This window comes from Rattus norvegicus, chromosome 1 (assembly GCF_036323735.1).
Source record: "Rattus norvegicus strain BN/NHsdMcwi chromosome 1, GRCr8, whole genome shotgun sequence".
Taxonomy (NCBI): Eukaryota; Metazoa; Chordata; class Mammalia; order Rodentia; family Muridae; genus Rattus; species Rattus norvegicus.
Genome location: NC_086019.1, coordinates 65,115,770 through 65,140,411, shown reverse-complemented (window position 1 = coordinate 65,140,411; position 24,642 = coordinate 65,115,770). Strand labels below are relative to the sequence as shown.

The window sequence follows — 24,642 nt, the reverse complement described above, 5'->3', positions numbered from 1 at the left end:
TGCTATGACACAGAGAAACCCTGTCTCAAAACACCAACACCTCCCCTCCAAAGTACTATTCAGTATATGCAGATTATCCACTAACAAAGACTGTGTCAATTCTGGATGATGGATCACATGGTCACCTAGAGGTTCGAGATGACAGGCTCATGGACGCCTCTATCATACTACTCTAAAAAGCAATTTACTCTACTAAAAACAAAAGTCAACAAAGTCTGTAATATACTGTCAACTGCCTTTTCTATAATGCTTCTATGTTTTACAAATATAGATTTAATTCTAATTGAAAATTTTATTTATAAAAATAAGGTAGATTTAATTAATTATGTGGAGGTAGAAGAACAACAGAGATGGTAAAGTTTATACTGAATTGGTAATAATCTAGGTGTAATTCTATTGCAAACACACACACATGCACACGTTTAACATCAAAACTAATGTTTAATTCAAAGCAGATTTGGTAGTAATCTTGTAATAGGAACGTGACTGCAATAGGAGCAAGAAGGAACCTTCTGGAGTAAATAAAAGTTTTACAGCTCATATAGTTGGAACAGTCTTCTAAATAAATTAGGTTCCAAATAAATTTCCCAAACAAAAGAGCATCATATCTACCTAAATCAGAAATTTTCACAAAGTAAAACAAGACTTACAAACCCATGTTCAATACTGCATGGTTACATGTCACTTTCTCTTGCTTTCTCTTAAAGGGAATGCCAGCCCTCCTTTCCCTTCCCTCCTGCTCTATTACCTGTGGGGAGGCCAAGCCCTGAGCATAAGGTGGAAGGCTGTTGTTCTGGTCCATGACTCTCACTTTCTTCGGTACTCAGATTTTTCCTAGAGCATCCTCTTATCTCCTTAGAAACGTCTTCGACTTTCTGGGTTATCGTCACGCACCATGAAACAGTGATGCTGCTTGGAAAAATATGTTTTAAGTTTAATGGACACAGGTTTCATGCTCACACAAAATAAACACATAGAACTGTTTTGGAGTGTGTGTGTAAATGTGTAAATACACACACACACACACACACACACACACACACACACGAATATATGTATCCTTTACTCCCAAAGCCTAGTCTATGTTTCCTGTGACTCATGTAAAACCACCAACAAAACCAAAAACTTATGTGGCTGTGTGCTTAAATATTCTAAATATTCTAATAGTACTGAAAATTAAGGTATCGAGATCAATAGTAAAAATTATTGGAGAACGGGTTGGTAAGAAGTGGTTCAGTAGGTAAAGGCATGTGCTGCCTAGATCCTCAGATCCTAATAATCTGAGTTTAACCAAATGGTGAAAGGAGAGAACAGGCTCTCACAAGCTGATTCCTCACATAAAGGTAATTGATTTTATATGTGTGGGTATTTTGCCTACGTGTATGCCTGTATATCACTTTCATGCCTTGGTGTCTGCAGAGGCCAGAAGAGAGAGTCAGATGCCCTGGAACTGAGCCACCATGGCATCATATTAAAATAAACATGGGTCTTTGGATATACAATTTGTAACTTTGAAACCTGTGTGTTCTTTGTGAACTTAGACAATAAATGTTTAGATTAAGATCAAATTGTAGGGTGTGAGAGATGGCTCCAACCTGGTTCTCTGGAGGAGTAGGCAGTGCTTGTAACCTCTGAGCCATCTCTTTTAAGAACCAGCATCAGGGACCAGCCCTTTGTACCACCTTCACCCTCATGCCCCACCCCCAGCAAAGGCCTCGGCAAACTAAAGGCCGAGGGAAAACTAATTCGTAAGCAAACTGTACTGTAAGAAAAGAACACTTACTAGGCACTGTTTGTACAGCTCTATTAAGTCAATTCTGGTTTTATACCATTCCCAATACCTCAAGCTTAAAGTATCATATTGAACTGGACACAATATGCTTTAGGTAATCATTTTTTGTGTGTTCTAATTTTAATTAAAGGCAGACTAAACAACAGATGAAACATTAGCTCATTAGATCACATTAATTCAAACCACGCCTGGAACTGAGTTTCTTAAATCATCAGCTCTTTAGTGGTCATGGATGTGAAATATGAATATGGATTAGGAGACTATGAAATGTGCTCTCTTTTCCTTTGTAAAGGCAGTAGTGATAGAATCCAGAGCCTCCTAAATGGCAGGCAAACGCCCATCCTCAATTCCTTAAAGATACTTTATTTTTAAAAATCAGCTCAGTTCATATAGACCAATGGCTTGCTCAGAGATGCCATAAGAAGTGAACGAATCAACATTCCAGATACAAAGATAAAGAGGATACGGTCCTTATCAAACAGTTCGGTATAAAACAATACGGAGACAACTATAAATACTTAGCAAACACTAAAACTGCAGGCGTTTACGAAGTAAGGCAAGCTATTGGAAAGCTGAAACCAACATTAGTGTCTTCAAGACACCTGCACCTACCTATGACTGGTCTCGGCATTTGTGACCGTGAATGAATGTTATGGAAGAGTACAGATTAGAGTCAAGAGGTGGCAGAATGTTCTGCAGTCAAGAGCACTGCTGCTCTTCAGAAGGACTAGTTTTGATTCCTAGTACCCACATAGCTACTTACAACTAGCTATAAATCCAGTCCCAGGGAATCCAAAGCTCTCTTTTGTCTTCTATGGGCCCGGGCATGCACGTGATACACATAAAGACATATAAGCAAAACAGTCATATATGTAAATCTTTTAAAAGTTAAGACGGAATTGAAGTACCCTTTCCAGAGGTCTGAGCTCTCACAAAGCAGGGACAATCTAACACAGGTCTAGCAAGAGGAACAAAACCACACAAATCAGCACTATCGCAGTACAAGTCACAGACATGAAAGGGGGACAAAGCCTTGCATGTAGTATGTGACAGGCTTAGAATGTAAAGTCACTACAAAAGATGACAAAGCAGCTAGCTGTAGATAGGGTTGCATAATTCAGGGTATAAGATGTCACTACACAGACAATGGGAACAGTTAAAGGATGTTAAGGTGCAGTTTGAATATCTTCTTGGTCCAAGAGCGGATAAATCTGAGAAAACTGAAGACTGAAAATTCAATTTCAGAGATCACTGTTTTGGTTGGGGAAAAAAAAAAAGGCTGGATTTAATGTCCAAAGTATAACCAGAGATTTATCCAGATCACTTTCTGCAAACAAAGTTTACTGAACGCTCGCTTATATAAGACTGGGGAATGTGTAGTATCCTTCGCTGAGGTCATCTCACACCTGCAGACGATATTAAACTACCTTTTCTCATCTGCATCTTAAAACCGCAATAATCGCTGCACAAACTTATTTTTAGGTTGTTTTCAACTTTTGGAAACTGAGCCATCAAACTGAATATTTGGGAAACCAATTCTGCAGTCTTCAAGCGTCTGCTTCACCCAGTCCGGCATCTTTTCCCAGAAAAGCCTACCCGGAGTTTTGGAAAACCACGTTAACTCGAACCTAAAGACTGACAGCGTGTAAATAAAGAAGCGTGCGTTTTTATGTTAAGCTCGACTGAGCTTGAATCTCGAGCTTCTGACGAGATGCTCCGTCTCAAGAACCGCTTCCTAATAGAATTATTCTTACTGGGGACAAAACGAGCAGCCGCAGGCCTGGGTAAAACTGTCTTCCACCGGGGGAAGCAGCTGAGATGTACGGTGCGCCGAGCTGTCCGGTGCCAGCCCCTTGGAGAGGCTCACACTTGGCACTGGATTTCATGACCCCGCCGAGGCGGTGGTCCAGAGACTGGTACTCCCGGAGCCGCCGCAGCCCGCGCGGAGGACCGTTCCCCGCCCGGCCGCGCGCCCATTCCGCGTCTCCTCCGGCAAACTCCAGGGACCCGCTGCAGAAGTCGCTTTTGTTAAGGCCTCCAAGCAGAGAAAAGGATGAAAGAACCGTTACCTGGGCACTGCGGAGAAAATGACGCGACCGCAGAAACCTAGCCAAACCGCCAGCAGATACCCGCCACCGCTACCGGACTCGACCCCACCGAACGCCTGACGCACATCTGATGCCGTCACTTCCGCCAGTTGCGCTCTCGACTGGAGCCCGGCTTGTTGTGCTTAAACTGTGAGACACTCGTGAAAGAAAGGGGTTGGGTTGGTGTCCCAGCATTTTCGGGACCAGGCCTCTGACCGCCCTTTCTAGCTGTCAAAGAGAGATGTAGAGTGTGTAGCGGGAACAGTATTGGGGATGTGGCTATGGGGATCAGGCTCAAGCAAGCGTTCTACCACTGAACTGTATACATCCTCGATCTTCCACGTGTTGTTTTTGTTTTTTTGAGAGTTTCTCCTTGTCGCTCTGGCTGTCTTGGGACTCACTCTTGTAGAACAGGCTGGTCTTGAACTCAAGAGATCGCTTGGCAAGCTCACTGGGTCCTCCACTTTGCTCTGTAGAGTTGAATGATAGTAGTAGTTGCCTCTTAGAGATTTGTGAGATGGATAACGTGAATGGCAAGCAGACGCTTCTTATTATGTTCTCAGTAAATGTCAACTTGCGTCCAAAGAGGAACAGCAAAACAAGCGGCTTTGTAGTCACAGACTCATTTCTATTTTAACTCTGCTACTACCAGCTCTCGTCCTTGCTGTCACAAGAAAACGTCAGCTGTTTCTTAGACTGGTTCTTAATGCTTGATTTGATTCCAACATACCTTAATTTTTTCCTTCCATGGTTCACCTAGGCATATACATGTGTTGTTGTGCTTACTCCCCCCCCCCCCGGTGTGTGTGTGTGTGTGTGTGTGTGTGTGTGTGTGTGATAGAGAGAAAGAGAAAGAGAGAGAGAGAGAGAGAGAGAGAGAGAGAGAGAGAGAGAGAGAAGAGAATCTGTGTGTTGTGTATAGCTGTTGAATAGGTTGCCATATGCATAGACTCTAATAAGTACAATAGTATTGTGTATCTATTTTCTCCTAAAGGAAACATTTTCTCTTGGAAGTACAGGAAACCACAGAAGACTGGGGAATTAAGAAAACTTAACAAAGGCCTGACAAGAGACAATTTATGGGAAGCAGATTTATTTTGGCTTAGTGCTTGAGGGGCTACAATCCAGGGGAGAGCATGACACCTGGACTGCATCCACAAATCGGAAGCATAAATTAGATAAATATTAGTTCGCTTCTTTATTTAGTCCGGAAATCCAGGCAATGAGGTGGTACTGCTTATATTTTGGTTGGGTCTTTCCTCTTCTATTAAACCTTCTTGAAACACCCGCATAGACATGCCCATGGGTTTTACCTAGGTGATGCTAAATTCTGTGAAGTTAACAATATTAACCATCAGATTCTGACTGGAAACCTAGTATTGCTTCCTGGGTCTCATGGCTGCATACACCACACAGTTGACTACGCATCCCGATTCTCAGGCCTTGAATGCAGCAGGAACCACTAACCCTTCCCAAACGCTATGCCACTTCACCAATGTGACATCCGAGTTGTCGTTACTCTGTAATTGGGTTAATTTGTTGGTATAGTCGGACTTTTAATTTTCTATCCGCCATGAGTAAATCCAAATGTTTTCTTGGGATTATAAAACAGGTCTCTCGGAATCGGCAGATCCAGGTTGTGCGGTAGTTGGATGCAGGCGTGGACCTCCAAGAGCAGCGACGAGTACAGGCTAGAGGAGCCCAAGGGGCGGGGCGAGGGAGGCGGAAGTGGACCGGTCCCAGCGGCCATTTTGCCGTGAGACAGCAGGAGTTAGGCGCGATGCTTTCCACTGCCGCTTACCGGGACCCGGACCGAGAGCTGGTAATGGGGCCTCAGGGCTCCGCCGGCCCTGTGCAGATGCGTTTCTCGCCTTATGCCTTCAACGGAGGGTAAAATCCTGGGTGTGCTGCGCTCATCTTGGTTGAGTCCTGGGGTCGCTGCGGGCGGGTGTGGGAATGGCGGAGATGTAGCCTGCTGCCCGGCACTCCAGAGTTGTGCATGAACGCCCTTGGTGCCGTTTGCTTCAGCAGGGCGGGTCCCACTTTAACTCTTAGCTCTATGGGCTATCGTTTGGTAGGGCTTAAACACGTTTCTAAAGCCAGCGCGTGAACATGAAGTTATGAATTGTCTTGATTGTTAGACGAGTAGCTGTTTATTATCGCTGAGTCGTCTGATCATTTATTATATTAAAAGGAAAATAATATAATTAGCCAGACCTAATTCCAGGGATGAAAAGTTAAGGTGGTTCTACTCTTGAGAGACGTAATCTGCTGGGCAAGTTCTACTGAGCTGCATCCCCAGCCTTAGACAGTCGGACCCTTTGTGTGTGTTTATTTTTACTCTCAAATTACTTGTGCATTTTAATCATCCGTTTTATTCGAAGGGATGGTCCTTTCAGTTATTTGAGCTACTTTATAGGTTGAGGAAGACTCAAAGTGGTTACTCTTTTTTTGTAAATTTCAAGCAGTTAAGTGAATATTTTATACTCTTAGTTCTTGGCTCTTGGCATTTTAAACAGCCCAGGTCATAGAGCTGGTGTGAATTAGAACTGGTTTTCAGTTCATAGCGTTCTCAGCCTTGTCCAGTTTCGGTTTGCTTTTCCAGTTGCTTAACTCTGCACGTGAACACTAAGTACTTACATCGTAAGGTGTGTTAATATAATAATTTCCAGGTGTTTCAAATGCAGTACTCACGATTCACTTTTTAACTCTCAGTTCTTACCTGTCACTTTGTTCATAGTTACTTAAACCTGCCTGATAAATAACCTTTCTCCTTTCTCTTTCATACCTTTTAGCATTTATTGCAACTAGCCCTTCATGCAGCTTCTGATTCTACAGTATATTAATTTCTCTTTGTAGCTTCCAGGTTTTGTTACTTTAGACCTTTACTTGCCTCATCCCTGGGAACATAATTCCCAAGTCTGTTTCTGTAACTTTATTTCTCAAAAGTCCCCTCAGTTCTGGCCTCGTTGTAAAACCATTTCTAACTGCATTTTCAGTTCTCAACATAACTCAAGTTAGTAAACAAAATAAGCGAGGTAGTTACTGCTACTCCTTCCTTGAACGGACCCCTTGTGATGATGTATGTCATCACCCTGCTTGGGTCAGTTTAAAGGGGTGGGGTATGTTGTTTTCCTCACTAAGCACATTTAGGGAGTAGTAAAACCTTGGTTGCACACAGTGGTATTGTATTTGAATTTGTCCTTCTTCCTCTGTCATCCTTTCTCCCTTCTGTTTCACCACTTGTATTGGAGCAGTATTTATGTCCCATTTCACATGCTGTACTATTGTCAGAATTGTCCTAAAACCTCACTTTGCAAATGGAGCATTCTCATTCTTGTTCTTTGTGACCTTCAGGACTCCTTGCTAAAATTCTAAACTCTAGCTTGGCACAGTCCATCACATGAGGATTATGTCTCTGGTTACACAAAAATGACCACCTTAATTAAGTTGCCTGAGTGGCCTGTGGTGATACTTCTTTTTTCCTTCTGTTGCTGTTCATAGGTATTTGGAATGCCATTCTTTTTTGCTTTGGAATTTTAGTACAAAACTTGCCTCAGTAAAAATAGTAGGTAATGTTTTCTGGATGTTTATTTCCAAGAAGGAAATATGTTAGGTACTCTATGTAACTTGTGTGTTTAATTCTCACACCCTGTGTAACACAACAATACCGTGATTACCATCAGTTTGAACATGAAGATTTAAAAGTCACACAGGTAATAAGTGGCATGAGTAATTTCAGTGCCCAGGTACTTAGTTATCACATAGTGCAGTCCCACTGTATTTTACCATGGTTATTGTTCACTTCCTAGAAGAACAGGCGAATGTCAGGTGCACTTTATAGTTAACTCCTTTAATCCTGTCAGCACGCTAACATGAGATGGTTACTGTTAAGTAATCTCATATATTTTAAGGAAATTGAAGTTTTTAGAAGTTAGGTAATTTGCTTGGGAAAACATTAATATCTAGGTTCTACTTTTGTGTTTTTTCTCTGGGGCTCTTCAGCAAGTTAACAGAAATTGTACAGGAAGAAAAAGAAAAATCTTGTTTTTTGACTATGGTATGACCACTTTTCCTGGGAAGACACATACACACCTGCTCTGTGATTGGCTAAAGTTTAATTTGGAGAACTAATTGATTTTTATTGGGATTACTATGATAGGAACATGGGTTAAGAGATATTTAGAGAAGCAAGGATGACCCAGAATCAACTGTATCATAAAAAAGTTTACCCCAGTACAGTTGACAACTTGTAAAAGCTGTGGCTCTGGATTTCTGTACAACTTGTAGGTAGCCCACAAGTAGGAAAAATGTCTTCTTATATCTTGGCTGGTCAGAATCTCCTCCCCAACAGTTAAGACAGCATCTCATTATGTAACCCAGCTGGCCTAGAATTCACAGAGACTGCCTTTCCCCTTTAAATGCCAGAGTTCAAGGTGTGCATAGGTGTGTGTGGCAGGGGTGGGGCTGAGGGGATGGGGGTGGGGGTGCGCCAAAAATCTCATGAGTTTCCCCTGGATATAAATTGGTTTCCCTCAAGTATTTACCTTAGGAGTTTCATGAGCCTCCTACCCGACAAGGGATATTTTGGTTGAGAGGAGACTGCTCTAGACACCATTCATTTAATAATGCTGTCTTGCACCTCTCATGTGAGGAAATAGAGATAGTCCTTCTGGTCTGAACTGACTTGCTTATAGGACTGTTATTTATATCTGGTCTTCAAGACTACATACAGCTTGCTTGGTAATACCAGTGTTTGCTTACATGAATATTTTTGTTCTTTAGTGATGAAGGTATGATTGGTATCTTTCCTATTATCTCAGTGAGGTACTGGAACAGTATGTCCCATTTTACATTCTGTGTTACATATCAGAAAATTGAGGTCTTTCAGAAGTTTATTTGCCTACTGGCTTATAACTGCTTAATGGGGAAGGCTCTAGTAGATTCTGGGTTAGGGATTTTTCAGGATGACATGTAGTCAGGAATCCTTTCCTCCAATCTTTTGTCTTTCGTTTGAATTAGGCCTTTATGTCTAGTAAATTTACCCAGATAGGGCCTGTAGGACACACTCTTTGAAGTGAAGACTACTATTTGAAGGGACAGAATTACTACCTTGAAGAATTAATGTTCGCTCTCTCTCTCCCTCTCCCCACCCCTCCTTCCCTTCCTCCCTCCCTCCATCAGTACTGTATTGGCAATTGCTGGAGAAGATTTTTCCATCGTTGCTTCAGACACTCGGTTGAGTGAAGGGTTTTCAATTCATACCCGAGATAGCCCCAAATGTTACAAACTGTAAGTAAATCTCTCTTTCATTTTTTAATAAGATTTATTTTAAGTACATGTTTGTTTTGCTCGTACATATGTTTGCATATAATATGGGTACTGGGAATTGAACCCACCTAGGTCCTGTGGAAGAACAGCCGTGCTCTTACCCATTGAGTATCTTTCCAGCTCATAAGGAAATACTCATAAAGACATCTCACTTCCCTTTCTGGTGGCAGCTGGGACAATCTCTTCAGCGGCTAATCACAAAACTGTTATTCTAGAATGGACATGGAAATACAACCACAAGGCTTGAGTTTTCTCCATAGAGGTTTCAAGTGATAAGGAATAGAAAACGAGGAGAACAGCTTAGCTGTGTGTGGGTTCTAAGCATGGCCCACGTCTACCAAAGAAGCAGTGAAGTCTTGTCTTCCTTGTTCCCAGCTACCCAATTTTTCTAACTTATTAACTGTTCTTTCATAAGGAAATTAGAATTAGACTGTTAGTCATATGTCCATATATCTTTAACTTCTTATTTTCTGTAGAAGCAGTCAGTTTATGAAGCTTCTATATGACCCTTGGGTTGCACCATGCTTCCCCTTCTCCAGCCCCAGATTGTAAAATAGTCACCCTATTTTCTTAGCCTAGTCATAGTCTATCTTTGGCCCACCAAAAATGAATTTGGTATAAGGAGATGTCGGTATGTCTGCTCCCATGCCTCAAAAGCACTGACTAGTTGTCAGTTTGTGAGCCTTGCTTTATCAACTCATTTTCCTGAAATTGGCTTTTTACAGAACAGACAAAACAGTAATTGGCTGCAGTGGCTTTCATGGAGATTGTCTCACCTTGACAAAGATTATTGAAGCAAGATTAAAGGTAGGTGCTCTTGAACATTTCTGCCATGTTGAAACAGTTCACAGGACAGCTGCATTGAGGGAGAGAGCAAGTTAGCAGGTGAGTTAGCATATCCTAGAACTAGAGCAGGACCAACACTGGCTATTGAGGTCATTCAGGTAGCAGGGAACTGCAGCACGTTCAGTCTGCTAAACCTGTGCCTTGTCAGGGCTCTTGTGAAGCATCGCCTTCTGACGTGTGTCAGATCTGTATGGCAGAAGATAGCCTGGGCACCTGCTGGATGGAGCACGTCTGCTGACCTTTCCTGCTTCACAGCTCTCCACTCCAGTAGACAGCACAGAGAGGAAAAACTGTTCTGGAATACGATGCGGGGCGGCAGCCCATCATTTGGCAGGCTTCTGTAGTGGGGATGGTGTGACGCAGGCTTCTGTAGTAGAGATGGTGTGATGTAGGCTTCTGTAGTAGGGATGGTGTGATGTAGGCTTCTGTAGTGGGGATGGTGTGACGCAGGCTTCTGTAGTAGGGATGGTGTGATAGGGACATTTTGGGGACTGAGGGTGGCCACTTCGGTAACCTAAGGGGATACATCACATAGTCATGAAATGTTTACTTGGACTTGCTATGGGGCTGTATAGAAATTATTTCACAGTATTTTAGAACATTTAGTATTGAAAGCTTCAGAAAATTATTACATTTATTAGCAGATATATCATGCCTTCTAATTCATATTTTACTTATCTTAGAAATTATTCTGTGTTTGTCTGCCTCTAGTCATACAGCTTTTTGTAATTGTTCCATGCTCTGACCTTGACTTACAGTACTTAGGCTTTGTTTTAGAAATGCTTGCCATGGGACCAAACAACTCAGCCAGGTGTGGTGGTACACACTTCTTTTTTTTTTTTTTTTTTTTTTTTGGTTTTTTTTTTTTTTTTGGTTTTTTTTTTCGGAGCTGGGGACCAAACCCAGGGCCTTGCGCTTCCGAGGTAAGCGCTCTACCACTGAGCTAAATCCCCAGCCCCCACACTTCTAATCCCAATCGAGAGATGGGCAGGCAGATCTCTGAGTTTGAGCCCAACCTGAGTGAGCTCTAGTGCAGCCATGGGGGCTACTACACAGAGAAACCCCGTCTCAATAAGCAACAACAAAAATGGTGAACTTAATTCATTTTATGCTTACATTTTTTGTGGAAACTTTTAGCCTAATCATTTCATTTATTTATCTTATGTGTATGGGGGTTTGGTCTACAAAAATGTTTGTACACCATGGGCATGCCTGGTACTTAAAGAGGTTAGAAAATGGTGCCAGATCCCTTAGAACAGTCTGTAAACAGTTGTAAGCTGCCATGGAGGTGCTAGGAACCAAACCTAGGTTTGCGTCAAGTGCTCTGCTGAGCCATCTCTCCAGTCCTTATGGTCATGTTTTATACTGTTTTCTTGGTAGACAATTTGAGAAACAAAACTGCTGCCCCTCAATGATTTGTTTGTCCAGGAGTAAAAAAAAGCAGGACCCCAAATGATGTAGTCAACTGGTTTCTGTTTGTAAGAAACCAGGTCATAAATATTTTAAACTCAAGGGCCATTTCATTTCTGTCCAGCTGCCAAGTTGGATTGAGAAGGCAGCATAAACAACCTGGCTATACCTGAGGAAATTTTTATTTGTAGTAGCATGTAGCAGGTCAGGCTCCTGGTGCTGGTATCATTGGGGTGCATAGTGCAGGAAGAGATCCATTTGGAACACCTTCCCCAGGCTCACTTTATATTACCTCACATGCCCTGCATATTATATTGTTGAATTAGTAGTACCTGAAAGAAGAGATGAAGTTAAGAGGTTCTTTAAACCAACCTTCTTGACATTCTTCCCCTTAAAAACTATTTGTTTTGAGACAGGATTTGTATGTAGTCATGGCTGTCCTAGAGTTTGATGTGTAGACCAGGCTGGTCACAAACTCATTTCTTTAATGCTGGGATAACTGTCTATTTGCTCAAGATAGAGAAGCACTACAGACCAGAGTAATAACTCTACAAACAATGAGTTCATTGGTTTTTTAGAGAGGAGCTGGTGGGTGAGGCCTTTCTTAATGGAGCATAAGCACCTGAGCGCAGCTGCATCACCATACGCTCATCCAGCCTAGATGACACTTCAGGAAGGCTGCTTCCCTTGAAATCCCTCCCATCAACATACAGGCAGCTGAGTGATAAGTTTTCTTCTCAGCAATTGTTTACTGTTTGTATAACCCTGACGAAGGCCCTCTTGAATCTTACTGGTTTTAGCTTTCCTTGCATGGGTCAGATTCATTCACATCCTTGCTCCTTTTTTCCAGGAAATGTTTCTGATCTGAAAGACGTGCTACTGACCACCTGAAATATATGTATTAAAATATTAGTTTATGTTAGTAACATTGTATTATTTGGCCATAAAAGAAATAAGCTTTTGTGTTTCAGTAAGGAATACCTGTAGTATGTACTGATTGTTATTGAAGGTTGACAGATTTTTGTCTCTACTGAATCTCCCTGTTGCTTCTTTGTTATGTCTCCCTCCTGTGCCCTGCCCCTAAAACCTACTCAAAAACCACGAAGATGTACAAGCATTCCAATAACAAGGCCATGACAACAGGGGCGATTGCTGCAATGCTGTCTACCATCCTGTACTCACGGCGTTTCTTCCCTTACTATGTCTACAACATCATTGGAGGACTTGATGAAGAAGGTAACATCTTGCTTTCTGGCAGACGTCAAAGTGTTATTTCATAAGTGTGTGCTTCTGCCTGGAGTTGAGCTACCTAGTCCAGCAGCTTTGCTTTTGATCATGAAAGTAGAACAAACTGAAGCTAAGAGATAAATACCATTCAGAGGCACACAGCAGGTACTGTGTATGGTACCTGGTGACCTGTTAGTTATCTGTTTAGGATCTTAGGATCTGGGATTTGTTGAAAGTTAGTATCGTTCATCTTACAGTTTACATAACATAGTTAATTCAAATAGTTCTTTTTTTAAAAAAAAATATATTTTATGTGCATTGGTGTTTTGCCTGCATGTATGTCTGTGAGGGTGTGGGATCCCCTGGAGATAAGAGTTATAGGCAGTTGTGGGCTGCCATGTGGGTTCTGGGAATTGTACCCAAGTCCTCTGGAAGAAGAGTAGCCACTGCTCTTAACAGCCAAGCTGTCTCTCCAGTCCCCTCAAAAAGTTCTTGAAAAGGAATTTCTGGGGCTGGAGGAACTCATGGTTAAGAGCAATTATCGCTTCTGCACAAGACCTGAATTTAGTTCCCAGAACCATCATGGTGTCTCACAACCATTTGTCACTCCAGTCCCAGGGGGTCTGATGCCTTCTGGGGATCTGATCTGACCTCTGAGGATATTAGGTGTGCATGTGGTGCTCATACTGATGTGTAACAGATTTTCCTGGGAAGATAACACAAGCATCTACTCACCCACATGGGTAGTCCACAACAGACCAAAGTATAGTTATCGCCGAGTCCATTGTGGTGAACCAATGAGTTTTATTGAGATTACTTGCAGAACTGTGGGTGAGGGGTTACTTACGGGAACAGAAATGGCTCAAAGGCAGCTACATCACCAAAGCTGTAAACCTGGAGCACACTTAAAGCCTGCAGATAGTTCAACAGGTTGGAGAATGTCCCTTGTAGGTAGATGGTTGAGTTGAGTGACACATTTCCAGGCAGCTCAGCTAATTGCTGCTTCTTTTTTGTAGCTTGGCTTTAAGTGACTCTCAGCAGTGTTTATTGTTTACTCTTGAGAGGGAGAGGGGTCTTATAAATCTGATTTGTTTCAGGGACTTCCTGAAGCTGTTATAAGTTGTTTACCTTCTGTCTTAGCTTCCCTGCAGGATGCAATGTTTTAATCAGGAAGGAAACTGCTACACAACACATTCATACATTCAGGCAAAAGATGTAGACTCATAAAATAGAAATAAATCTGTTTTTTTGTTCATTTGTTTTTGTTTTTTGTTTTTTTAAAAATGTAGTATGGTAATATGTGCCTATAACCCCAGCACTTGGCAGCTAAAACAGGATTGTATCTTTCATGGACTATTAAAGACCTTGACTCCAAAAACAAAGGTGATTTGGATTAGTTAGTACCTATAGTGCTCTCAGGGTATGTATCTTTTGTTTTATTCTGTCAGAGTAAGATAGGATATGTTTTTTTAAGACTTAGGCTGGATCTGGTGGCACATGGAATCACAGCACTTAAGGGCAGAAGACTCTGAGTCTGAGGCTAACCTAGTCTACAGGTTCCAGAACAGCTAGGGCTATGTAGAGGAGGCTAACCTAGTTTACAGGTTCCAGAACAGCTAGGGCTATGTAGAGGAGGCTAACCTAGTCTACAGGTTCCAGAGCAGCTAGGGCTATGTAGAGGAGGCTAACCTAGTCTACAGGTTCCAGAACAGCTAGGGCTATGTAGAGGAGGCTAACCTAGTCTACAGGTTCCAGAGCAGCTAGGGCTATGTAGAGGAGGCTAACCTAGTCTACAGGTTCCAGAACAGCTAGGGCTATGTAGAGGAGGCTAACCTAGTCTACAGGTTCCAGAACAGCTAGGGCTATGTAGAGGAGGCTAACCTAGTCTACAGGTTCCAGAGCAGCTAGGGCTATGTAAAGGAGGCTAACCTAGTTTACAGGTTCCAGAACAGCTAGGGCTATGTAGAGGAGGCTAACCTAGTCTACAGGTTCCAGAGCAGCTAGGGCTATGTAGAGGAGGCTAACCTAGTCTATAGGTTCCAGAACAGCTAGGCCTATGTAGAGGAGGCTAACCTAGTCTACAGGTTCCAGAGCAGCTAGGCCTATGTAGAGGAGGCTAACCTAGTTTACAGGTTCCAGAACAGCTAGGCCTATGTAGAGGAGGCTAACCTAGTCTACAGGTTCCAGAGCAGCTAGGGCTATGTAGAGGAGGCTAACCTAGTCTATAGGTTCCAGAACAGCTAGGGCTCTGTAGAGGAGGCTAACCTAGTCTACAGGTTCCAGAGCAGCTAGGGCTATGTAGAGGAGGCTAACCTAGTTTACAGGTTCCAGAACAGCTAGGGCTCTGTAGAGGAATCCCAAAAAACAAAACAACGAAAGGTTTTGTGTGTCTGTATTTGCTCCCCCGTCTCATGTTTTATTAGTTCCTGGAGAATTTTGTGCAGTGTATTTTGATCATACTCACCCACCTCCTCTATTCCTTCCAGATACACCACTCCCTAATTTCCTTACCACCCAACTGCCTATCCTCTTTGTTCTCATCTTTAAACCAGCAAGTACAGTCTTTGTTCCTCATACTCTTGGATGTTTGGCCTCCACTAGAATGTGGTTAGCTTGCTAGGGGACACAGCCTTAAAACTGACTCCCTCTACCAATGTACTATGTACTTTTTGTCCACTATGCTGGGATGTTTGTTTGGCTTGAGCTTGCTCAGGTCTTGTATACAAATGACAACTGCTGTGAGTTTCTGTGTGGAAATGCCCTTCAGTGTCCAGAAAACAGTTCCTTTGTAGTCAGCACCACCTCTCAATCTTTTCCCCCATATAAATACACATAATGAAAACTCAATCTTAAGAAGCCCTTTGCCTTTTTCATTGTGTGTGGGAGTGTGATATGCATGTGCAGTGCCTTCAGAGACCGGATGTGTCAGAGCTGCTGTTTATTAGACACTGCCGTGAGCTACCCAGCAGGTGCTAGGAATCCTAACTTCCGTCTTCTGAAGAGCACTAAGTACACAGTCTTAACCACTGAGCCATCTCTCCAGTCCAGATATTCGTTGTTTTAAGTTTGGAGCTAAGACTTAAGAAAAGTTAGTCTTTGGGGTGGGGGGTGGGGTGTAAAAACAGTGCATTATATCTATGTATAAAATTGTCAAACAAGTAATTTAAATTATAAAAATTATACGACCAGTATCTAAATAATTTTTTTTAATAGCACCTCTAAAGAGGTGATCTGATCTGTCTTTTCCTACCTGAATCACAGCAAGGGGCTCTGGTGATGGAATGTGGGTGCAACTGAAGACTTTGGCTCAGGGTTAATACATTTTACCCCTGCCTTTCCTCTTTCCAGGGTGGATGGCTCCTCTGAGCCTGATACATGGTGCCTCCCTGGATTGTTCTGACCATCACAAAGAAGTCCTTTGCCTTGTCCCTTGTTTTGAGTCCATTTTTCATGCTTTCTTTCTATGTTTGCTTTGGCGGTGTATGCCTTTCCCCTGGTCTGGTGGGGGGTGGAATGCTGTTTTGGATCTCTGCTGGATCCTTTTGCTTGGTTCTGACACTTCACGGTGACCCTCAGATTGATCCTCTTCACTGTTTCCTTGTCCTCGTCATCCATTCCTGTCTGTCCTGATTTTCTCCACGATTGCAGCTTATTTGTTCCTCATTCTTACTTGTTGCTTGTGGATAGTCCATCTTTTTGTCCGGTACAAAAGTAACTTTATTCTCTTGATGTTAGAAGGTTGCTACCTCTGTCTGCTAACTTAGTCTTAGTCCTGGAAGCATCTAGCCTAGGCCTCGAATGTTTTCAGCATCTGAGACTTGTTGCTGAATAAACTCACCCTTCCTATTCTTTCTGAACTCTGGCTGGCTCAACACTCCACGCTGATTCAAACTGGCTTCTCTCAGCTTCTGACTGGAGTGCTCTGCTTGACCTCATCGTAACTTTGGCAATATGTTTTAATCTTCTGGCTCCTCCTTCTCTGGCTTGTTCTGTCCTCACCTGTGTCTCTGCCTTGTTCTCTTCTCTGCAACCTGTCTCTGTACAACTGTCCCAGTAAAACTGTCTTCTCTTTCTGCACTGCTCTCTTAAGTCATCTCTCTCTCCTCTGTTCTCATTTCCTTGCTGTTCTCATGAGAGTTGGCATATCCTAGTCTGTCAAATCTTATTCGTTCCTTTTCTGCCACTCACTGACATCATTTTCAGACATGGGTGCTTCCTTCTAAAACTAACTTTACCTTTATTGTTTGGGATTAAAGGTTTGTGCTGAGGCTGAGCGGCACCACACTAGAAACAGGTGTTTCCAGTAAACAGCACAGTGTGATCAAATAGCCTGCGATGGTGAAAAATGTCCCCCCCCCCCCGTTTATTTTTTAAATTCCATTGTTACTTTTATTTCTAGTGTCTTTAAGTTTTTTAAAATTATGTTTTTGTTACTTTTGTTGCTTTATTAGGAGTTCTATGTTCTCTGCATTTCTTTTTCTTTCTTTTTTTTTAATTCTTGTATTCTGTATTTTATATTGGTGTTCTTAATTCTAATGGGGTGTTAATTTAGGGCTCTTCCTTCAGCAGTCCTAAACAATATTCTAGTGTGCTATTATTACTACTATAATTTTTAATACCTTAGTTCTGTGATAATTTCATACATACACATAATACATTACAGTTTCCATATACCTCAGGATGAGTGATCTTTAGTCTTCTAAGCTTACAGCTGCAGCTTTTTGTTGGTCAGTTTTCTGTTTCTGATTCATGCTTCTGTTCTTTCCTGTCCACTCAGCCTAGGTCACCAAGTCTGCTAAAATCTCCAACGACTTAACTGGCTTTTAGGTAGTAGGACAGGGGTTGGGTATAGTTTTCTTACCTTTTAGAGTTTGAAGTAAGCCTTCTTAGCTTTCAAAATTTCAGTTGAATAATCTGATTTTTGTCTGATGGGTTTACCTGTTTTTTTCTTTTTTTTTTTTTTTTATTTTTTATTAACTTGAGTATTTCTTATATGCATTTCGAGTGTTATTCCCTTTCCCGGTTTCCGGACAAACATCCCCCTCCCCCCTCCCCTTCCTTATGGGTGTTCCCCTCCCAACCCTCCCCCCATTGCCGCCCTCCCCCCATAGACTAGTTCACTGGGGGTTCAGTCTTAGCAGGACCCAGGGCTTCCCCTTCCACTGGTGCTCTTACTAGGATATTCATTGCTACCTATGGGGTCAGAGTCCAGGGTCAGTCCATGTATAGTCTTTAGGTAGTGGCTTAGTCCCTGGAAGCTCTGGTTGCTTGGCATTGTTGTACTTTTGGGGTCTCGAGCCCCTTCAAGCTCTTCCAGTTCTTTCTCTGATTCCTTCAACAGGGGACCTATTCTCAGTTCACTGGTTTGCTGCTGGCATTCGCCTCTGTATTTGCTGTATTCTGGCTGTGTCTCTCAGGAGCGATCTACATCCGGCTCCTGTCGGTCTGCACTTCTTTGCTTCATCCATCTTGTCTAATTGGGTGGCTGTATATGTATGGGCCACATGTGGGGCAGGCTCTGAATGGGTGTTCCTTCAGTCTCTGTTTTAATCTTTGCCTCTCTATACCCTGCCAAGGGTATTCTTGTTCCCCTTTTTTTTTTTTTTATTAACTTGAGTATTTCTTATATACATTTCGAGTGTTATTCCCTTTCCCGGTTTCCGGGCAAACATCCCCCTCCCCCCTCCCCTTCCTTATGGGTGTTCCCCTCCCAACCCTCCCCCCATTGCCGCCCTCCCCCCATAGACTAGTTCACTGGGGGTTCAGTCTTAGCAGGACCCAGGGCTTCCCCTTCCACTGGTGCTCTTACCCTGTTTTTTTCTTACCACATTCCGTATACTCTCTTTGTTCTAGATACTAGGTGGGTTTTGTTTTGTTTTTCCCCCCCTTAAGATAGGGTTTCTCTGTATATCCCTGGCTATTTTGGCACTCCCTCTTTAGACCAGGCTGGCTTTAAACTCAGAGATCCACCTGCCTCTGCCTTCCAAGCTCTGGGATTGAAGGCATGCACCACTGTTTCTTCTTAACTCCAGGAACTTTTCTGTTACAATTCTTTTAAGAATGTTTTCTTTGGGGGTTGGGGATTTAGCTCAGTGGTAGAGCGCTTGCCTAGCAAGCGCAAAGCCCTGGGTTCGGTTCCCAGCTCCAAAAAAAAAGAAAAAAAAAAAAAGAATGTTTTCTTTGCCACTAGAACAAATTCTTCTGTGCAACCCTGAACAGTTGATTTGGTCTTATTATCTCAGTTATGCTGGAGACAAGCATAAGATTATGCCCCCAGTACTTTCTTATATCTTATCTTTGTTGAATTCTCTACCTTGTCTTCAAGCTCAGATGGTCTGTTCTTTCAGTGATCCATTCTGTGCTGAGGCTTTCCACTGGTTTGTTTTTTGTTTTGTTTTGTTGTTGTTGTTGTTGTTGTTGTTGTTTTTAAATTAACTTACTGTGATTTGTTTCTGGTGTTTCATTTACATTAGTTTTTCTTCAGTATTTCTATCCCTTGTTGACTTCCTCTTTGCTTATAACCATCACTACTTACTTGATTTCTTTGTTAAGATTTATTTTATGTATGTTACTGTCTACATATATTCATATGTACCACATGTATGTCTGGTAGCTGTAGAGTCCATCAGATCCCCAGAACTATATTTGTGATCCACCGTGTGGGTGTCGGAAACCAAACTTAGAGCAGTAAGTGTTGAACTCTCCAACCTTTCCTGATTCTATTCAACTGTTTGGACCTTTGAACGTATTTTGAATTTTCTGGATTTCATCTAACTCTGATTAGATGTGACTGCTACAGGGTTAATATTTTTTGGAGTTGTGTTCATTTTTCTGGTTTGGTTATTTTGTGATTTCCATGTCTATGTTTTGCTGATTTTGTTATCAGCTCTGTTCTTTCAGTTGACTATTTATTCAGGCGGAATGTGAGTCTTGGTGGCCCTTGAATACATAATTCAGAAGACAGTTCCTTAGACCAGGAGCTCTGGGTTCCTCATGTAAGCTCCATCTTATTCCGAGTAGGATACTATGTGGGGAGAGAAGCCACAACTGTTTGATATTTCTGCTATGCAGTTGTGCTAGCCACTTAATAATGGTGTCTTCTTAGACGTCAGTAGCTGTTGGAGGTAAATAAACAAGGGTTGTTAGTACCCAGCATATTTGTTGGGTTTTAGTTAATAAGATTAGGAGTGGGAGGGAAGTGGGGTAGATAAGGATTAAATATTAGGTCACCTTGAAGTCCTTCATTCTCAAGGTGGATGAAGTGGCCAGGAGGCAAAGCTAGGGAACTGTTGAGGTCTGCAGATCTCAGAGATTGTTTAAGTTATGGAAATTGAGAATTACGTCAAAAGAGGGGAACTCAAGGACAGGAAGATGTAGGAGTTAAAGTGGAAGGGTGTATGAGGTATGGCTAAAGAATAAAATACTGTCTTTGGGGACAGCCTGGTCTACAGAGGGAGTTCCTGAACTGCTAGGACTAGACTGAGAAAACCTGTCTTGAAATACCCAAACAAACAAAAAACCCCACATTATATACAAATAAAAGCAAAACCATTATGACACATATGCAAGAATAGAAATTAAATAATAGAAAATAAGAGATAAAGGGGATATTTGCGAAATAAATTGCTGGTACATCAGAGCTGAATTGAAAGAAGAGTTCTCAAATCCCCTTGGTGTGCTGGAAGGGAAAATGGGACACATTTTCCCTGCAGTCTGTTCTTGGTGTTCTCTGCGGCTGTTGAAGTTAGAGGCCTGCTTCTGTGATCATCTCTTGTTTCATCAGGGGTTTAGTCCGCAGTCTTGCCATTTCCTAAGTCAGACCTTGTAAATGGTCTGTGATTTCTTGTGGTTTGGGTTTGAGAATTTTTTTTTAAGGTCTCTGTAGCCCAGGCTGACCTTAAGTTTGTTGTTGTCCTCCAACTCCCATCTTCTCAGCTGATGGGGTGACAGACAGCAGTCACCACACTTGACTCCATAGTTGTCTTTAAAAGACCTCTTTAAAGGCTAGAGAGATGGCTTAGCACTTGCTACTCTTTCAAAGAACCCAGGGGTTCAGTTTCCAGCACCCATATGACATCTCACAAAGGTTTGTAACCTAAGTCCCAAGGGCATCAGTCCCACGACTTCCTCTGGCCTCATCAGGCACTACACACATGCTGTGTGCTTACAGGCATACAAACAAAACATTCGTGCACAGTTTTTAAAAACGTTATCTAAGATAAAGTAGTGACGTGTTCTTTGATAATAGTTGAAGCAATATATAAGCTTATGGTACATTCCAATTTTTCTCAAATGTAGAAAATTTTAAAGTTCTGTTTTAAAGTTAGCTCCTTGGGTGGGGTGTGTTTGCCATGGTGCAGATTTGTGAAAGTCAGGGGACAACTTTCCAAAGCTGGTTCTTGCCTGCCACCAGGTAGGTTCTGGGGGTCCAGTTCAAGTCAGCAGCTTTGTAGCAAGTGCCATTACCATCCTTCTGGCCCTGGCCCCAGTCTTACCAATGCTGACTCATTCTGAGCGCATTCTAACCTCTGAGGAACTTGAGTGTACTGACCTGATCAGTAACTGAAACCACAAGTTACAGCAGGATGGAGCAGTTTGGCTCCAAGATTTGCTTTCTTTAGCTTTTAGGCAGTGGTATGTTTTTATGAGTGAGTACCACCTTTCTAATAACTTTTAAAATGTCTGGGGTTTTTTTGCTATTTTAATATTGCAGAAATATCTGCTTCTATTAGAAACACACAGTAATTTCAGTGTTTCACAAAGAATACACAAAGTCAAAGTAGCTTAGTAAGGCAGTTCTCTTTGCAAAAGATGCGCCAGAACCCAAGCCAGGCTGGCAGCACACCAGGGTTGTTTTTATCCTATTTTGGTTTTGGTTGGTTTTTTTTTTTTATCCTTGGTGGCAGTGCCTGATCCCATTGGTGAGAACTCGGCATCACTAACTGGCATAGTTGGCAATGGCTGTGAAGGTGAAGAGTGAGGAAAATGATTTCCTTACCAGTTGCTTTTGGTTTACTTTTTTCTTACAAATATGTAAGAAATGTATATATGCAACTACCTTTTAGGATAGATCCTGCTCTGTACGTACAATCATTGTTGTGTTATGGGTATGGGCCTGTTTGCATTGAACAGCTACTGATGCCAAATGACTTCTGCAAAAGAAGCAATTTGATTTCAGTGGAGTCTGCAGGGACCACTGGTTTGTTGTATTGAGTTGTGTTTCTCTTACCAAAAACAAGTTACTCTTGGGCTGGAGAGATGGGTTAGCATTTAGAGTGTTTGGTGCTCTCAGAGGACCATTTGGATTCCAGCACACACAGTGGGTAACTTAGACTTGCCTGTGACTCAGTCCCAAGGACTCTTCTGGCCCTATGGATACTAATACATATGATGTAGACATTCACATTCTCTATTTTTTAAGTTATTCCTTATTCCAATATTTCAAAGCAAACTGCATCATTTTGGGCAAAACAAAGCTTTTAATGGTACACATTTGTGTTTTTGCTAAAACCCTTTATTAAACATTAAATCAATAATTAAATATTGCCATTAAATAGGGTTTGGTGGTATTTGGCAGGGGTGGTTCTCATTCTGTACCTGAGTGCCATGAATTTACTATCCTCCTGCCTTAGCCTAAAACATGGTTTTTTAGTTGGGGTTTCTATTGCTCCAGTGAAACCATGACCAAAAAGCAAGTTGGGAAGAAAGTTTATTTAACTTACATTTTCATATTGTTGTTCATCATTGAGCAAAGTCAGGATGGAACTCAAAGGCAGGAACCTGGAAGCTGGAGCTGATACAGAAGCCATGGAGGGTGCTACTTACTGGCTTGCTCCTCAGCCTGCTTTCTGATAGGACCCAGGGTCACTGGCCCAGAAAGAGACCACCCACAGTGTCTGGGCCCTCCTGCATCAGTCGCTAAGAAAATGCACTGCAGATCTGCCTACAGCCCAGTCTTATGGAGGCAGCTTTCAGTTGAGGTTCTCTCCTCTCTGATGACTCTAGCTTGTGTCAAGTTGACATAAAACTAGTTAATACATTGGCTTTTTACAATGTATTGTAAAGAGTATGCTTATTTAATACTAAATACATACAATAATTCTTTGGCATTATTACTTAAAAGGAAAATTTAAACTGTCGGTCCTCTGCTAAAACTCTACAAGCTTACTTGTTAGGAATAGCATGAAGGTTTTGGTTAGGATTTCAGGTAAGGCCTGTGATCATTACCCAGTAAGATTGAATGGCCTGCCTGTCCATGGATATGAGACAGTTGTCAATGACATTAGTTCTAGGCAAGTTGACCAGTGTTAGGTCACTAAGATGTGAACCTCTTGTCTCCGACCTCATTCCATAAAGAATTGTCTGTTCTGACCTTTGTCAGAAATTTCGCTAAGTAGATAGCACGCTGCATCACTCTGACTTGCCTTTCATAGTGCTGTATGTACTCTTTCTTCTTTAAGGAAAGGGAGCCGTGTACAGCTTTGACCCAGTAGGCTCTTACCAGAGAGACTCTTTCAAAGCCGGAGGCTCAGCAAGTGCCATGCTGCAGCCGCTGCTCGACAACCAGGTAATGCGCTGGAGCCTCTGCCTGAGGCAGCCTGGGCAGCTACGGGAACCTCCCGTGTTCTCATTCTGCTGACACGCAGCTGGGCTCTTCTGAAACTGCTTTTTTCTCTTCTGCCAGTGCCCTTTAGTGCTTACCTACGTGCCCATGGCTTTGTAGACTGTCTGTAGCCATTGGTCGAGGCTCATCTATCCCCTGCCATCTTTACCTTCCATCACACAATGCCTCCTTCCTTCCCCTACTGTGTCTGGGTTATAGTCGATTTCCCAAACTTTTAATTTGTCCCTCCTTTTTTTTTAGCTACCACTTTGATCCAGTCCTGCATTTATTGGGTTTTCTCCTAATGCTTTCGGCCTCCACGCTCAGTTACACTCGGTGCTGCTCATGGCTCCTGTGCCTTGCTTTCTGCTGCTCTGTGTTCTCCTCACCTGGCACACTTGGCCTCTTCTTTTTCCCGAAATGCTGTCTCCTCCTGTCTGATCCCACACGTTAATTAGGAACCATTGGCGCTCTTCTCTTTCATGCCTTCTCACTGCCGTTATAAAAGTACCATGACCAAAAGCAACTTAGGGAGGAAAGGGTTTACTTCAGTTTGACAGCTTGTACTCTGTGATGGAGGAAAGTTGAGGCAGGAACTGAAGTAGAGACCATGGAGGGATGGAATGATGCTTACTGGCTTGTTACCTGTCGATGGCTCAACCTGCTCCTTGTACAGGCTGTGACCACCTGCCCACAGTGGGCTGGGTCCTCCAGCATCAAACATTAATCTGGAAAATATCCCATAGACTTGCCTGCAGGCCACATTGATGGAGACATTTTCTTAGCTGAAGCCCCCTCTTCCTACATAACCCTGCCCAAATTTTTCTGATGCAGCTGTGTACTAATGGGTTGTCTTGGCCCCCTTTCCCTCCTTGCTATTTTTTACAGTATATCTGCCTCCATGTTTTTGTGCTTTTGAGAAATTGGGAGCTTTGCCCCATTTCTGTTGTGTTTGAGCTGGGTCTAGAATATCCTGAATCTGGAAGACATCCTGATACATCCAGTTCAAATCCTGGGATATGGAGATGTATGCTGTGGGAGGTTGGGGCCTCTTAGGTCGTAGGGTCACATGATGCTTCATATGAGATTCTGTCTCTCCAGGTTGGCTTCAAAAATATGCAGAATGTGGAGCATGTCCCCCTGACTCTGGACAGAGCCATGAGGCTGGTGAAAGACGTCTTCATTTCTGCAGCCGAGAGGGATGTGTACACTGGAGACGCCCTCAGGATCTGCATCGTGACCAAAGAGGGCATCAGGGAGGAGACTGTTCCCCTTCGGAAAGACTGATGTGGGGCCAGGGTTTGGAGCTGTGGCACGTTTGTTTTATTAAAAAGAAATGTAAAGGA

At 42.5% G+C, this 24,642-nt stretch overlaps 2 protein-coding genes across 7 annotated transcripts in view; one reads left to right on the top strand and one right to left on the bottom strand.

Moving 5' to 3' along the window:
- Tbp (TATA box binding protein) overlaps positions 1–3,992 on the bottom strand; it is a 17,096-nt gene extending 13,104 nt beyond the window's left edge. For 2 of the 3 annotated variants that reach the window (XM_006227980.5, XM_063268389.1), the window contains exons 1-2: positions 3,862–3,992; positions 749–909 (exon numbers count right to left, since the gene is read on the bottom strand). In XM_006227980.5, coding sequence (XP_006228042.1) covers positions 749–802 — 54 coding nt within the window. In that variant the 5' untranslated portion in view covers positions 803–909; positions 3,862–3,992. Of the gene's footprint in view, positions 1–748; positions 910–3,546; positions 3,705–3,861 lie in introns of those variants that run through there. The other variant, NM_001004198.1, reaches the window with a different exon arrangement.
- Positions 3,896–24,642, top strand: Psmb1 (proteasome 20S subunit beta 1). Of its 4 annotated transcripts, XM_063276002.1 has the most exons (7): positions 4,869–5,106; positions 5,492–5,769; positions 9,064–9,171; positions 9,936–10,017; positions 12,573–12,702; positions 23,154–23,260; positions 24,398–24,642. In XM_063276002.1, the coding sequence occupies exons 2-7, from the start codon at positions 5,660–5,662 to the stop codon at positions 24,581–24,583; spliced, it is 723 nt and encodes a 240-aa protein (XP_063132072.1). In that variant the 5' UTR covers positions 4,869–5,106; positions 5,492–5,659; the 3' UTR covers positions 24,584–24,642.